We start from the raw sequence: 17,443 nt of genomic DNA, 5'->3' as shown, positions 1-17,443 counted from the left end.
CACACTTTCCGCCAACCATGCAAAGCAGTGCAGCAGCTTTAGTTTAATAAACCTCCCTCGCATGCATACAGATTCTGATCGATCAGACTTTGCCTTCTGGCGACGGCACTGTCTGACTGGCCAGAGAGTTAACAGCATGGCGTGCATCAATGTAGCCCCTACAGTACAGACAGATTACATAAGATGTTACGAAATTCAAAGTGCAATATCGCAGTCTTTTGTGATGTGTCTATTGCGCAGGTTTACATCACCATGACGATGGAAAACTGATGGGCAATACTGGGCAGCTCTAATGAAAAGAGAAGAAATCTAGCAGTGTCTGATGTCGTATTTGGGGATCCAAAACAACCATAAATATGAATACAGCTGTCAACTTTGTGTCATCAAAGTCCAGTCGTACTGTGAGAGAAATAAAGATGGGATGTTTGGCATGAAGTTTGACGCTAAAAAACAGTCTTGCCGAGCAGCAACCTCCGGGTTTGGCAAATGAAGCCAACACAGAGGTGCCAAAAGCTGCAGTTCCTTGAATGGCTACTTGAGGCGGCTCCAAAAGCCAGACAGTCCTCATAGCAGGGATGCACCGATCTGATATCTGGATCGAATATCGGCACCGATATCATCAAAATAGATGGATCGGGTATGGGAAAAGGAGCGAAGGACAGAATCTGCTGTGTGGAGGTATTTCACACTATTTCAACTGCTGTTGCACAATTGTTTCATTTTATCTTAGGAAAGAACTGTGTAGTCATCAATGCCTGATGCCTCTAGTCTTTTCTGTTCTACATGTAAAGGTATATAGCTTTTGAGGTCAACCATGGTATCGGATCGGTATCGGGTATCAGCTGATACTCAAAGCCACAGCATCGGGATCGGTATCGAAACTGAAAAAGCTGGATCGGTGCATCTCTACCTCATAGACACCCATGTTAAAATGCCCACCTTTGAAGCAGAAATAAACATGTTTACAGCCTGGTTGAAAAAATGGTTTTGGTCTTTAAAGCTAATTGCAACATTCATGACAACTGTGAACTGTGGGTGAATTTTCATATAACTCACTGGTTTCCATTTTATTAAAAGTTATGCATAATTAAGGGTGGGACGCTTTTTATGACAGGCTGTCTCCCAATTGTCTTCTCGTATTCTTAGTCAGATCCACCCCTCGCTCCTTGCTCCTCCACAGTGCCAGCCTTTCACCCAAATGTGGTCACATCTGGCTCCAAAAATCCAGGTGCTGACTGCTTCAAAATTTGAGTCCACAAACCAATAGCTGACGTCACGGTAGCTATGACCATTATTTTTACAGTCTATGTGTCTCTAGGAGAAAATTCTAAATACACGCTCAAGGCCCAGTGTCCTGTTTTGGCTGTAGACAAGGTGCATTATGCCATTTTTAGCCAATGCAAAACATGCCTCCCACTGACGGATTATTCATTTCTGTTCTAGAGAAGATATTATTGGACTTATTTCCAAAAGTAGGTTCACAGAGTTTTATAGATTAACCAGGCTATCAAAAGCTGAGCTAAATGTATTATTTCATATCATGCAGCAGCCTTGAGCTCCCCCTCAAGTCATACGTAATTCTTCTTTCTCATAAAGAAATGAAATCCTTTCAAAAACAGACTTGTGTAATACTCTATCTGGACTGCTCTCAATCAAAATACGAGCTTGCATGGATGCCTTTATTACAAGAAAAGCCAATATTTACCATCTTTCAAAACTCCAAATATTAAAAAATCCACTATTATCTCACTATGATGTCAGACGACCCAATTTCAAATCTCCTCTCTCCTAATCAAACTACAACGGAGAATGGATCCTGGTGTTGGAGCGACAACCAAATGAGACTATCACACTCACAGAGCCGTGTCTTTACCTCCAGCCAGAAATTCAATCCCATTACACAAAGCTCCCCAATCGTCTCTATTACCAAAGTAGCATAGTGGAGCAGCTACAGCAACTTCAGCTCTCCCCCACAGTGCTGGAAGGTGAGCGCTAATAGGAGAGGCAGTGTTGCCAGACAGGCCCCGGAGAGCAGAAAACAATTGGTTGATTATTACCAACACGGAGTACATGTGTCGCTTTGATAACCAGAAACTCACGGAGATCCATTTCCATGTTTCTGACAGTCATTTGAGAAGCCATCTGCGATCCACCGAGAGGATAAACACACTCTGGCTTGAGTTATTTCTACTTTTACTATAACATAATGTAGATTTTAATCCATGCAGCAGTTAAAGTAAGCTTAAAACAAGACAGTCACCAGTTTTGATACAGTGGTTTCATGTTTAACAGGACAGCAAGGATATCAGCTGCTCTTCAGCCTTATTGTGACCATGCCGTTTTGTCATTTAAACAACTTTACAGACAAAAAAAAAACCACCCTGAAGAACCACAACACCTGTCTCGGCAAACTGTTACATCTACATTCAACCTGTTTAATCCCGCTGTCAAGCGTTCACCTTTGACCAAACACAGCGTGGATGAAATGAAAGCAGCCTGTGCCACAATGTAAATCCTCTCCCTGTAAAGACGTACAACGCTCCCTCCTGCAATAAATCTCTAGGAAGAGGCAGCAACAGTAACAGACGCTAACCTCTTCATCACTGACAATGATGCATTATGGACTGCATTAATCAGACGCACTGGCAGTAAGGGGGGGTGGTGCGCGTCCTGGGGACTGCTCACAGGGATAGTATGTGTGCATGCATGAGTGAGAGCGTGCATTAGTGTTTAATGTATATGCCGTGTTGTGAGTGCAGCATGGAAACATATCTATTATAAGAACACTTAGGATGGAAAGGTTAAAACGATAAATATAATCATATACATTTGAGCATATGGACTATTTGTATGCAGAAGTGTAGCTGCAGCACGGCATGAAAACATATATAGAGGACTATTATATGCACACTTTGGATGGATTGGTTGAAATGGGAAATATAATCATATAAATTTAGGTGAATGAACTAACTGTATGCAGAGCTGTGAGTGCAGCATGGTACATTAACACATTTATGACTACATGAGCTGTAGATAGATGGGTTAAAATGCTACATACAGCCTAATGACATCAATTTGAGCATGCATAAGTGCAGGTGTTCATGAACTCTCTGTATGCAGAGTCGTAAATGCAGCATGAACACCTCAGACAGAGGGGTTCAAATGCAAAATATTATCATACTAATTTAAGCATATGAACTATCTGTATGCAGAGTCGTAGATGCAGCATGGCATGGAAACATATTAGAGACAATACTATGAACACTTCAGGTGGAATAATAAATATATAAATGTAGGTGTATGAACTATCTGTATGCAGAGCTGTAGGTGCAGCATGAAAAGATATATTTAGGACTATTATATGAATATTAGAAGAAATAAAATGCAAAATATTATCATACTAATTTAAGCAGATGGGCTGCCTGTATGCAGAGTTGTAACTGTAGGTGCAGCATGGCACGTAAACACATTTAGGACTGCATGCACACTGTGGACACATGAATTAAAATGCTAAATATAGTCTAATCATATAGATTTGAGCATGCATTGGTGGCAGTATTTAAGGACTACCTGTATGCAGAGGTGTGAGTGCAGCATGGCATGGAAACATACATTAAGGACTACTCTTTGTACACTGGATGGATGAGTTAACATTCTGAATATAATCATACAAATTAAGAGATGACACTAAGGTGTTTCCCCCACCCTCCCTCTCTCACACCTCTGCCATAAAAAAGGAGAAGTTCATACGCATTAGAAATAAGACCAGACCCTAATAAATAAAACTTACCTCCCCAGCTCGTCTCCAATCTCGTAATAATCCTCAACATTTTCTTGGTTGAAAACAGTCATGTTGTCCAGGCACTTCTTTCCTTTCCCCCCGACCGCAGGCATGTCCTCCGAAACGGGTCCAGCGGTTCTTCACAGCGGCACCATCCTCAGCAGCAGCCTCCGGTGTGGGCAGGGTTACAGCCAGCAGTCCTCCTCATGTTCGAGCCTCCAGAGCAAAATCAACAGATGAGAGAGGAGAGACATTAAACCTCGAGTATGACTGAGGAGGAGGTGGGCGTTCAATCAACAAAAGGAGACCAAAGTGACGGAGCAATGAACCTGCACCTCCGGGGCGACGTCACGACTCCTGGAGCTGATCTCTCCTCTCCGGTCCCGACTCCAGACTATCTCTATTATTTTCCCGGGCAACCGTTTGAATTATTGGGCTATAACAGCTGCCAGTTTTACAGATAATAGTCATATGAGCACACGTATATCACCACCGGCTGGCTAGAAATGCAAATAACCCCCCATGAAAGCTTGGTGTAGCCATGGGAAACACGCTAGCTTCCTTCCTTCCTCAGTCCTGCAAGAAAAAAATGACTGCTGAGTAAAGTCATATCTCCTTAGATAATGACCTGAGTGGACCCGGACAGGTGTTTAACACAGTCTAACTGTGCTCTTAAAAACTCCTGTCTTCTAAAAACAAAAATAAAAGCCAAACAGCTCAGCTTTACTTGAATTAAAACCATGACTCGCCCCTGTAATATGAAATATTCAGAATCGTGGACATTAGCTTGTATTAAGGAGCGTTACTGGCTCCGTCTTGAGCCCGACAACTGACTCAAATTGAATGAATTCACCGTAAAGTATCTTACCGTGTGCCGGTGTGGGTCCCGCTGCCAAACGTAGCCGTGATTTCATGTGTTTTGTGGGAGGCTGTGGTCCCGGTTTGGCTCACGGAAGACAAAAATGCTGGCTGAACGGGAGAAATCAACGTTAACAATGTACGGCAGTCTGGTCCTGGTGCTGCGTTCACAGGCTATGGGAATTTGGGACACCATACGATGGACTCAACTATAATTCTATCGGTTTCATCATTTAACAAACAATGCCAACCAAGGCTATCACAGATGACAAATCAAACTAGTAGTTGTATTGTTCTATATCATATATACTCTAAAAGAAACGGATGGTTGCTGGCCTCCATAAATTGTATCAAAACGGTCTTTTTCAACGCTGAAGCTGTAATGCCGGTATTTCTACGTGCTTTAAACGTAGCACCGTTGTATCCCAGTTAGAGGAGCTGCATCGGTCGCAGGAGGGCAGCAGAGCTTTCACTTTTATTTTAATCACAGATTAGCAGATCATTGTGCTTTACAGAGTTTTTTGTCATTAAAATGTTAATGTTGTGCAGCTGCTTATTTATTCGTATTTTATGATAGACTAGTCCATACCCATTGAGTGCACAGCTGCCCACGTACAGTTTCACATAGGTCATAGGAAATTGCAGATTAAATAGTCAACTGAACCCATTAAGAAGAGCAGTGTATTCAGACAGAGTGTTTGTGAATTTGATAGTACCATTGCTTTATTGAAAGTACAGTAGCACCATTGCCAATAGTGGGATAGTTAGTGGGCTAGTTAGATAGCACGTTGAAAGGCAGATAGTTAAAGTGTTTATATGTTGTATTGACTTAAAAGTGGGGAACTTAGTCATACCAAAAATTAGAAAAAAAAAAACAACAACATTGGTCCACAGGGGGAGCCACAGCGATCTGTTGCATTTTAGCCATTTTTAAGCATTTTTCTGTTGTTATAGCGCCACCCAGTTGCCAATTAGAGTTAAATTTCTCCAGTCACCTTGAGGCGTCCTGTTCTACATACCTACCAAGTTTAGTAAAAATCCATATGGCGGTTAGGCCTAGATAAGAAATGAGCTCTCTAGCGCCCCCATTTTGTTTGATGGGGTCAATAATGGAGGGGTCCCCTCAGATTATGTGTGGTCATATGCCTACAAAGTTGCGTGGTGATGGGTGAAACCCTTGAGATGTTATACACCTTTATGTGATGAGCCACGCCCTCCGCAATATTCATTGCCTTATAGAAGCTCAGTTTTAGTAAGTTTTCCAACTTTTGCCAAGAGGGAACTTTAGATATTGGTCCCTAGATTATGTTCACCCAGTTTCATGCAGATCGCTCAAACTTCCTAGGAAGAGATCCATTTGAAGTGTTTTTCAAAAAATTCAAAATGGCGGAAAATCTATATAAGCGGAAGTTATGGGTTCTTGAGGCAAATGTGTTCCTCATGAGGAGAGGCATCTCTGTGCAAAGTTTCATGTCTCTACGACATACGGGGCATGAGATATGCCCATTCAAAGTTTGCAATTTCAATTGGTTGCTATAGCGCCCCCCTTTGGCCAATTGATGTAATATTGCTTCATTGGCATCCTCCCATGACCCTCTACCACTGTGCCAAATTTCACATGGATTGACCAAGTCAGTGAGGAGAAAAACGTGGAACACACATACACACACAGAGTTTTCGTCATTATAGTAAATTAAGATGACAATTCAACATCAAGACTGCATGTGCCTTATAGAAATAAATGCCTTATAATATTTTAAATGATCACAAACCCAATGAAAGACACCAGGCAATGTAAACAGCTCATTAGGTTACTGTGTTTTCATTGTTTAACCTCACTTTTCTGGTCTTTTTACTGCTAAAATAACTGAAGTTCATCTTCACTGTGATATATGTCATGCATTTATGTAATTAAAAAAAAAAGATATGTCTAGTGAATGTAAATCAAATCCCAGTTTTATGACATATTCGTTCCCATTACCCAGAATGGAAGAATCACAAACATTTATTAAATATTTATATCACTTGCTTCGATTTTTATTTTGTGTCCTTCTGTTCATGAACATAGTTTGTGTTGTGACAATAATATGATGATATGGCTCTTCTCTTTTTAAAGATTCTTGTAGAAATAACAATAATATTACATGGCAAACAACACTACAGAGACTGAAAGGAAAATGAAGCTAGACCAAAGGAAACAAAAATACAATAAACTACATTTTTGCAAAACCAAGTAAGAAATATAACGACATGTTTAACTGTAAAACATATTTGGATGCATTTATACAAATTGCAAAATAAGATAAATACATACATTGAAAACAGACATATATATAAATAATTCTGACTTTATTGATGTGGGATACTCGCCACAAAGAGACACTATAGTGTTTTCCATAATTGATTTTTGTCATTGTTAGACCATATGCTTTCAAAGGTCAGATTTTTGCAGTATGGCAGTTTAAAGCCATTTGAGCCCAGAAGGTGACTTAAAGGTCCAACGTGTAGGATTTAGGGGGATATATTGGCAGAAATGGAATATGATATAATAAGTATATTTCTCTTAGTGTATAATCACCTGAAAATAAGAACTGTAGTGTTTTTGTTACCTTAGATGGAGCCGTTTATATCTACACAGGGAGTAGGTCCTTGTCCACGGAGACCGCCATGTTGCATCGCCATGTTTCTACAGTAGCCCAGAACACAAACAAGAAACTGCTTTATTCAGTGTTTTTAATTGGTTCAGATCTGCAGGTCTGCTTGTTTTGGAGAGGAGGACACCTCTGGGGATAATTTGGCTCACAGTGAAAACCTCCTGAACAATAAACACTGAAGGAATCCTAAGCGGGAGTTAACGCTTGGCACATGGGAGGAGTTTCAGCTGGTTGCAACCTGCGGTCCTCACTGCTAGAGAAATCCTATGAATCATATACACTGCTACTTGAGGTTAACTTTGAATTTATACTTAAGTTTAAGTTACAAGGGGCATCCAATTGTCAAACATTTTACTTACTATTCAATAATGAACAAAGACAAAGTGTCTGTGAACTTTTTTGTGCTTTTAGATGCTCCTCACGTACTCATGTTGTGCATTTAAAATGAAAAACATACTAAAAGTACGCCATACAAGACGCAGTACCATCTGTCTGCATCTGCGTCTGAGAAATCTATAAGCATTTGTAAATACAGCACACACTACCCAGGTTAGGATAGTTTGGTGGGAAAGAAAAATCCTCATCATCCCCGTTGATCTCAGGGTGTGAGAATAAATGATCCACCCATTTATCTATCAGGCCATTTTCTAAGCTGCTTATCCGCTGCAGGGCTACGGGGGGCTGGAGCCTATCCCAGCATGCACTGGGAAAGAGGCAGGTTACACCCTGGTGAATTTACTGAGAAACAAACCTTACAAATTGGAGCAGGAGGCCCCTGCCGACCTTTCACTCTCTGAGACTCATTATGTGTTTGATTTGTATTGTACGTGCTCAGTCAAGGTGAAGTGTGAAACGGTGTTACCATCATATCTGATCTGGTCTGTTCCCCCTCAGATGGCTCACTGGAAAGATGTGAGATATAGAGTCTAGAGCTGCAGCTGGAGTCATGAGTTTCATTGCTGATTAAATTATCTTTTATTTCCAGATTATTTAATCTATTAAATGTTAGAAAATTGTGACAAATGCTGCATCAAACCTTTCAGAACCATGGGCAGATTATGAGATGATGGGCCCCTTTGGGCAGAGGCAGACAGCCCTACCACCTCTCCTACAAAGGAGCAAGACACAGACTTCAACGTTGTTGAGCATCTTTGCTGTTGTTTTGCACTTTTTCATAGTCTTCATCAGTCTCTGTGTCTGTTTGCAGCTGTTCTGCATCTCTTTGTAGTCGTTTTGTGTCTCTTTGTGGTCATTTTAAGTCTCTTCCTGATCGGAAGGTGTCTCATCGAGTGACAGGTGAAAGCGAAGGCGGCACTGACGCTTTGGGCCTGTGTCCTTCAGTAATTCATCCATGCTCAGAATGAAAGTATTCAGATCTTTTACTCAAGAAAAACAGTAATATTTTAATATAAAAAAACCTCCATCATAAATAAAGTCCGGCATTGAAACTCGATTAAATGTATGACCCCATTTTGCCTTAAGAACTGCCTTAATTCTTGGTGTCACAGATTCAACAAGGTGCTGGAAACATTCCTCAGAGATTCTGGTCCATATAGACATGATGACATCACACAGTTGCTGCAGATTTGTCGGCTGCACATCCATGATGAGAATCTCCCGTTCCACCACATCCCAAAGGTGCTCTATTGGACTGAGATCTGGTGACTGTGGAGGCCATTGGAGTACAGTGAACTCATTGTCATGTTCAAGAAACCAGATTGAGATGATGTGAGCTTTGTGACATGGTGCGNGTCTTCTGCTGCTGTAGCCCATCTGCTTCAAGGTTGGACAAGGTGTTGTTGCTTCAGAGATGGTCTTCTGCAGACCTTGGTTGGAACCAGTGGTTATTTGACTTCCTGTTGCCTTTCTATCATCTTGAACCAGTCTGGCCATTCTCCTCTGACCTCTGACCTCTGGCATCAACAAGGTTGTGTGTGAAAATCCCAGTAAACACTCAGACCAGCCCGTCTGGCACCAACAACCATGCCACATTCAAAGTCCCTTAAATCACCTTTCTTCCCCATTCTGATGCTCAGTTTGAACTTCAGCAGCTCGTCTTCACCATGTCTTCATGTCTAAATGCATTGAGTTGCTGCCACATGATTGCCTGATTAGCTATTTGCGCCAATTGCCTTTTGTTTGAATCTTCTGTACGATCACAGATGAGCTATTTTGGCGCTAAGATGGAGCACAGTCAGAGCTGTCTACTTATACATGATGCTCATTTTCAGCTGCAACATCGTAAACACCCTGTATATGCCCCAGACTACCAGCATGATGATCAGTACAGCGCAGTTTTATAAATCATATTATATTACTGCTTGAGTTTGTAAATAAAAACAGGAGCATGTATTGTTTAAGGCATAATAAATCCCCACAGCCGCTGTGTTCCAGCACTGTGAGATTCTTTCAATATTTCACAATAATAATTGGAAACATCAGGCTGGAGCTGTGTGTGGTTCGGCTGAGATATATTGCTGTTGTGGTTTAAAGGGTTATTACGCCATCTGCTGGTGACAAGCTGCAGTTATCTGACTGCAGAGTCCTCATTACAGTATTAAGAACAAATGTTTACAGTCATGGTAAATAATCTTCTTTTTACTTCTACTGACAGACAGAAGATCTTGGTATGATTCATTTCTCTAATGATTAATTTACATATATTGCATTTACCTTTCACCACCAACCTTTGTCAGTGGACGTCAGCATCAGACATGGACACGGAGAGACACCCTTTGCGGTGGTATGATACACCCCGGCAACTATTGTAATATAAAGAGTGACAAAGACAGTAACTCCTGACTTTCACCCAGGAGCCTGCTGTTCAGTTCCTGTTTGAATTTTAAGCCAAACCATGATGTTTTTTTTCTAAACCTAACCAGCTTTTGTTGCCTAAACCAAAGGAAATCAACCTATCTAAGTAAGTAAGTTTATTTTGAAAAAGACTTTGTGTATGTAACAAGCACAGCTTGACACGCTGTCCATGAACATCCAAAACAGACACAGGAGGGTACCAACACATTCTCACTCCGACCTCGTCACATATTGACGTTTTGGTCACGGACTTTCCACGTCCACATACGACGTGCAAGGCACCCTGAGTGTGTTGACGTTCTGTCGCATGTATTGTCGACTTTCAAAATACACTTCTGTTTTCACAGGAAACGTCCCGTTTACATACAGTCTCTTTCAAAATAAATGCACTACGTTGGTACAACATGGTTAGGTTTAGGCAACAGGTTTAGATTTAGGGTTAGGAAAAATGAACAGGGTTTGGCTTTAGAATCTCAAGGGACACGAACACCGCTCTCTGGTGAAGGTTGGTGTTTTGTTGGACCCATCCACCACCCCTCCTGCCCGCCCCAATCGGACTTTCGCTGCCTTAACTTTCATCCTTGTCCCGCTGCATTTCCTCCTGAAGCTGCCGGGCGCTGTCACGTATCATGCCAATGTTAAAGGATGGCTCTTGTCGTTGGTGTCTGACGTCGGACTCAGGGTACCTAATGCATCATTTTCTGACTTGTATGTCCATTGACAAAGTGGCGGTATTGAATGAGTTGGGATGAGAATATGTTGCAGCTGAAAACATGCTTCTTATTTTCAGGTGATTATACACTAAAGAAAATATACTTTTTATGTTATATTCCATTTCTGCTAATATTTCCCCCTAAATTCTACACACTGGACCTTTAAGATTTTAAACCAATATCAATCCAATGGAGCATTCGCAATAAAAAAGAAGTGTGAAGGTGCCAAATATCCCATGATTTTAAAGCATTATTTGAATATAAATATGCTCCTGGACCTCCAAAAAATGCCTCAGAGAGAAAAACTATCATGATGTTATTAGTTTTCTTGCTGAAAGTTTTTAAGAACATCATTGCATTCATATCAGAAAAACTCCTCATGCACAAAGAATTAGAAAATTGCACATCCTATTGATCTTTTTATTGCATTTGTTTAAGTACAAAAATGATACAAAATGGTTATCAGGAAGAGCAGAGCTAAAAATCACAAGATAGTTTGACATGTTTAAGAAACACTTATCAAAAATCCTTTATGTTACAGTTTCAGTCTTCGGGGCGGATACAACGATACAACGATAGTAATATAATGATAAATATCTGAAGTTTTCATCATGGCTACAATTTATTTAGGAGAGTACCACAGAAATACTGGAAAAAGACACTAGTGGACAGTGTTGCGGCCACTCTTAATGAACTGGTTCTGCATTAATACTGCAGACAAAGCTCTGCTGAATGCAACCTGTGATTTCAACAAAACGTGGAGCTGTTGCTAGTGGTGTCGTGAAGGGTATACCCACCTCTTTTTCTGGCTGTTTACAGTATACCCACCTATCAGCCAAAAACCCAATGGAATATAAAGGAGAGTATACCCACTTCCTCTTTGGTACTCATCTACCTAGTAGTACACCCACCACTACAGCTACCACTAAACCACTGGCTGTCAACACCTGTGATGTGTGTGTCAGCAGCGCTCACAGATTGCCTTTGTGAAACGGACCCCAGTAAGATAAAAATGGAAACAACTGGACTGGCTACCAGATAATGCCTCAAAACATCAGAAACTTACAACACAACTTGATTATGAGCTTAATTTACACAAAGAACAAAGATGCAGTAAATGTTTCTTCTGCATATTCAACCTCTGAAAAATCTCCAGGAAGGAACACTTTACAGTAAATAATAACTGAGCGGTCAGTGGTGCAAACCAGCTTCACCACACTGACCTCCAGCATCAGATTCTGTCGGACGAGCAACGGTTTTACTTCAGAGTAAACTATGACACACAAAGCCTTAATAAACTTTTGGTTCACCACTGGGGTTTGGGGGCAATACATTCAATTCTGGGCGACAAGTGACTGAATCACATCAGGGTCAGAGATTTTTTAGATACAAATACTACAGGGTTTATGATGTCATCAGCTCTCTTAATGGTTTAAAATAAACTGTAGATGAAAAACTGATGAGTGAATAAAAACCAATTCTATTTGGACTACTCTTTAAACCTTCACACACCAAATAATAAATTAAAGATCCCACAGAGCAGCTGTTATCTTCAGGTTTAAACAGCAAACATGATGATGGTATCTAAAATATCTTTGCTTAAATGAAGGGGATAATCAGACTGTTTGAAGGTACTTATCCACAGACAGTGTAACACATACAGTAAATGGTGGTTAGCATGGCCACAGTTTGGAGAAGCAAGCTGAAGTGCCGATACAGAAGCTAAGCAATGCACTGCTGTGGACGGGGGAAGCAACAAAACATATTTAAGCCACCTAAAAAAATCAGCGTCAGTTTAAGTGCACCTTATATGAAGAGTATTTTCACCCCTTTGCCTTCCTGTCAGACAGCCTGTTCTGATGAGGAGACATTAACAGATGCAGCTCTCCTCAAAGCCATCAGACTCCATTGGCAAAAACAGTCATTTGGGCTTGCTGAACTCAGGAGCTGCTGGTCTACCACTGTATCAGTCAGTTAGTTCGTCAGGCTGTTCTCAGGCACTGTTTGTACATTTTCCTACAGAAAGTAAGGCACCAAATTTCCTACGTATCCCACATAATAATTGTCCAGTTATTTGTGCATTACCCATGCATTTTGGAAGGCTGTGATCACCAGATGGGAGAAGGAAAGAAGGAAGTGGTCTCGAGAGGCCCAGTCAGGAGGCAGGTTGGGGCGTCCAGTGGGTCACAAAGTACAGGACTTTGCCCCACGAGAATGGTGGTACTTTGAGTCATTTCAAGGGCCGGTAGACCAGTGTAAATCACTGTTTTTCTCTTTGAAAAGAGGGATATATTGGCTTCAGATGCTTGTCTGAAATCGATGTCTAACAGTAAGATAAAGACATGAAAATAATCCAAATATAGCCTACACTTAAGCTGATATCATTTTATTTAGGTGAGGATTTATTTAGGTTTTATTGTTTGGCTTTCCTGTTGGACTACACCCTGCCTCTTCAAACTGGGGACCAACCGACATATATCTACTATATGTAATACACTGTGGACACACCTCATACAACTCCCCTTCAACAGATCCAAACTATCCCTTTAAAACATTTTTATTCCTTGACTGGGTTGCATAAAACATTTTTTTTTTCCTACATCCTTATCGTCCACCTAACATTGTCATTGTTGTTTCTGCATTGCATGATGTAGAAATGTCCTTTCCTTTAAATATTAAGGCAACTTCTGTGTTTAAGTCAGCTCATATTTTCAGTGAGCTGAGGAGAGAAAGACGCTGGGAACAAAGCAGATAACAGCTGAGATACACTGCTTTTTAAGATTAGAAATACAGCTAACGACCAAACTGATTGTCAGACAAACAGTAGCGAGCTTGTTGCTGAAGCAGATATGTGATTTTACTAAGCATGATGTGATGCAGAATCTGACACACTGATTTTGAAATGAGGCATAATTTATGCTGCATAATTAAAAGCTCATGGGAACTGTGGAAGCAGTGTTTTTAGAGCCTGTTCACACTTTGTATTTAAATGTGTTTTGTGTGATCTGATGGATGTGAACGCACCAAAAACTGCACCGACAACGATGAAGTAGCTATAAACAGAAAATGTGGACAAACATGAACCCAGGAATTGATTTAAGGATCATCCACTCGGCTTTGTAGTGTGTGCACAGTACGATAAACCTCCATCTATGTGGTGCGAAAAACTCTGTATTCAAGATGAGTTACTCCACAGCTGGCGTTGTCCACTACTCTTGCTGTTCGATGAGGTGAAAATGTGCATTTTTCTTTTTTTTGTTAGTTTGCTAAAAATCAAACATCAGCGTGGATGCTGAATGTGGTCTGAAGTGGTCACTGCGGGTGCATTTAAGACACATTCTGGTGCATGTATTCTAACTACAATCCCTCTAAACTGGATCTAGACATGATGCAGGTACATCCACCAACAATAGTGAGCTTGAACAGGGCCTTAACTCGGATGTAAACCCAAGACTTTACCACTGAGACACATTTTGGACATTTCATGCTCCCATAAAGCTGCACAATAGAAGATTTGGTACCACTTCATGATAAGGCATTCTTATGAAATTGTTTAGTAGCTGTAGCTGATGACTTTAAATAAACAGATCACTAATAAGCCATTAATGAGAACAAGTTTTGGGTTGCCAGGTTGTGAAAAATTCCACAGGCCAAAGACTCTTAATTATTGCTTGTAGGTGTGAGTTTGTGAAGCTGTTGCGGTGTTCTGTGCCTTCCAACCAGTGCATGCTGGGATAGGCTCTCTCAGCGACCCTGCACATGATAATTAGATTTTGATGATCGATGGGTGATAAACGTCTTTTCACTAGTGCTTTAATTTATTCATCATACAGGAAGATTAATCCATCGCACAGCCTGACCAGTGTCTGTTAATTTCTTTTTGGCCCGGCACTACTTTTTCTTTCTGGACACCAAACTGCAAACATGCTGCAAGTACTGTAACAAATTGTCTCAATATTATTAGTAGTAGTTCACTTATGAGTAGATGATCAAATGCCATAGCTGATTAATTGAAGAAGTGCAAAAATTCCTTTATCAAAATAATAATCTCCAAGATTATTATTTAAATAAATGGTGATTGTGTCGAGGGCGACATTCCCAGAAAAAATCACAAGTGGCGCGGCCATTTATAATCCACTCTTACACATAATGAAACATGCACACATGCACACACACTCCAATAATATCTGTTGTCAACCACCTAAACCAGACCCCCAGACCGCTAAATATATGCATTATAGTAGCAGGATTGTCAGGACTGAGGACTGAGACAAGCCTGAGTGCTGTGTGTGTGTGTGTGTGTGTGTGTGTGTTTATGATTGACAGCAAGCGGGGAGAAGAAGATGGGCTATTGCAGTGGTTCCTGCGACCCACGTCTGGACCGCTACCAACCAGTAGGGAACCACTGGGCTTCTGAACTCGTAAAGCCCCACCAGCTGGTTGTGGGTCGACCCTCAGATCACCATTAATCTGCCAAAAAGTGCAGCAAAAACTGCTTCTTGCCACAGGTGCAGCTAAAGGGAACAAAACAGGGATCTTCGAGATTGTAACTGTAATGACTTAAAATGACCTTCATGACTCTGATTAGCCGTCATGTTGTCAGCAAAGGTTTGCATGTTTCTCAGTTCACAATAACCTCTCATGATACACTGAGAAGTCTGAGAAGACAATTAAAGTTATTATAATAATATCAATTTCACAACCTGGCAGTCAAACCATTGCTCCGATAGTAGATATTTGTTATATGTCACACAAGAATAGCTTATTTTCTAACTAATAAAACAATTTAACCTTTAAAGTATGAAGTATGTCACGATGCCCAGTGGTACTGAAGAGTGTGATTTAAATGCCCCTGTGTTTTAGGTGTAAATCAAAAATTAGAATTTGCTTTGCTAGGATTTGAGTTACTGTCTTCTATAAATTATTGAAGTTGCATGAAATTCTTTCAGCACACAGAATGTGATGAAACGAAACACACTGAAAGAAGAAAAAAATGTCCAGCAATATGGTGAATCCTGAATCCTGCCATGACTTCTCCTCCTCTGAGCCACGGAGAAGATGGACGTTTGTTGGGAGCAGACACATTCCTTCATACATTCAGTCAACTCCCATTGTCATTGTCTGCCAAAGTGCTAACAGCTTTCAAGATAGGAAAATAAAATGCTTTAAAAAGATACTAGAAGTATAAAATTAAAATATTCTTATGCAAAATGGCTTTGCTGGTTGTATCCCCTGCACAAAGCCCTGCTGTGCATCTGGACTCCCAGGGTTAGGGAAGTCTGGGTCGTCTGTAAACACGATGACACTTTGTCCTCCTCAGGAAGCCAAAATGTTCCCCTTCTGTGGTTTGTCCTATGTGGAAGTGAATAACCCTGTTACTGTTTCTAGTGTCAGAAAGGTTTCATCTGTTGCGTCTGCATGAGGCATGTTTTACATGAGCACTCATGATCTGAGGAAAATGATCCATCAGAAGTGGTGAGACATTTTGTTGTAGTTTCCTTTGATATATCGATTACAAGATAAAATGCTTGGAGCAAAAGTACTTTTCAAACCTCGTCCCGGGCGACTGTGCAGATGAGAGAAGAATCTGTGACATGAAGTTTTCTGGAAAGCCAGAACAAGTTCTTCAAGGTGTACATGAATGTACAAATGGGAGCTTTTAACCACCGGCGGCACACAGCTGTCCAGTTGGCATTAGTCCTTCTCCCTGACATTAACCAGCTGTCTGTCAGAGTGCAGGATCTCTGATAGTCCTGTACATCTGCAGCGATGTCACCTCCACATCTGGGACCTTGACGTTTTGAGGGCGTCCTGTCGGGCTGTATCCAGCCGATCGTCCCATGGGACTGAACCCCATGGTAGGCCGACCAGTGTGGGCAAAACCTGAGGATCGGGACACAGCGGGACGCCGCAGGAACCTTCCCGACGTCACCAGGTCCCCGTAGCCCTGCGCATGTGAGAAGGCGTAGCCTGAGCGCCGGGAGCTGGTGCGACGGATGCGGGTGCGTCGAGGCGGAGGGGCAGGTGTCGCCTTGGCCTGTCTCACCTTGAACATCACCTGAAAGTTTGGGCAGATGGTCACAGAGAGGAAATTCACATATAACAAGTGCAGCTGCATTTTAGTGTGTAAAGTAAAGTGTAAGTGTGGAGTTGTTCCATTTGTACCTTGTCATTGATGGTGGGGCAGAGCTGGATAAACAGGAAGCGGTAGGTGACCACAGGAAGGACACACAGGATGGAGGTGAGGAGGATCGTCAGCCAAATGTTGGGCTGGTTCAGAGAGTTTCGGGCCGTTCCTGGACAAACATACGCACACACACACACACACACACACACACACACACACACACACACACACACACAGACGGTTTGTATTTGTACATTTGTCGGGCTCTTCTGTTGAATTTAAAGGGAAATTTTGGTTTATTTCAACCTGTCTCCTATCGTCCTAAATTTGTTTCAAGTGACTAGTGACATAAAAATAATAGTTAGCATGTTAGCCGTTAGCCTAGATACAGCCGGGGCGCATAGTAGCGTCAGACCTGTTAAAACGTAAGTGAACGGGCAACCTTCAAGTGCAAAGTTAGTCCACTAAACAAGCTTTTTTTCCACAAAGACCGCCT

At 41.4% G+C, this 17,443-nt stretch overlaps 2 protein-coding genes across 3 annotated transcripts in view; both read right to left on the bottom strand.

Annotated features, from left to right (window-relative positions):
* dapk1 (death-associated protein kinase 1) overlaps window positions 1-4,791 on the bottom strand; it is a 119,101-nt gene extending 114,310 nt beyond the window's left edge. The window contains exons 1-2 of one of the 2 annotated variants that reach the window (XM_050051809.1): window positions 4,650-4,791; window positions 3,791-3,997 (exon numbers count right to left, since the gene is read on the bottom strand). In XM_050051809.1, coding sequence (XP_049907766.1) covers window positions 3,791-3,894 — 104 coding nt within the window. In that variant the 5' untranslated portion in view covers window positions 3,895-3,997; window positions 4,650-4,791. Of the gene's footprint in view, window positions 1-3,790; window positions 3,998-4,116; window positions 4,272-4,649 lie in introns of those variants that run through there. The other variant, XM_050051810.1, reaches the window with a different exon arrangement.
* A 6,435-nt stretch (window positions 4,792-11,226) lies between these two features.
* Window positions 11,227-17,443, bottom strand: part of LOC126394771 (phospholipid-transporting ATPase ID-like) — a 64,236-nt gene continuing 58,019 nt past the window's right edge. The window contains exons 27-28 of the mRNA XM_050051816.1: window positions 16,986-17,116; window positions 11,227-16,878 (exon numbers count right to left, since the gene is read on the bottom strand). Coding sequence (XP_049907773.1) covers window positions 16,549-16,878; window positions 16,986-17,116 — 461 coding nt within the window. The 3' untranslated portion in view covers window positions 11,227-16,548. The remainder of the gene's footprint in view (window positions 16,879-16,985; window positions 17,117-17,443) is intronic.

Source organism: Epinephelus moara, chromosome 8 (genome assembly GCF_006386435.1).
Source record: "Epinephelus moara isolate mb chromosome 8, YSFRI_EMoa_1.0, whole genome shotgun sequence".
NCBI classification, from domain to species: domain Eukaryota; kingdom Metazoa; phylum Chordata; class Actinopteri; order Perciformes; family Serranidae; genus Epinephelus; species Epinephelus moara.
Note: the sequence above shows the minus strand (reverse complement) of the source record. Positions and strands in the feature narration are given on the sequence as shown.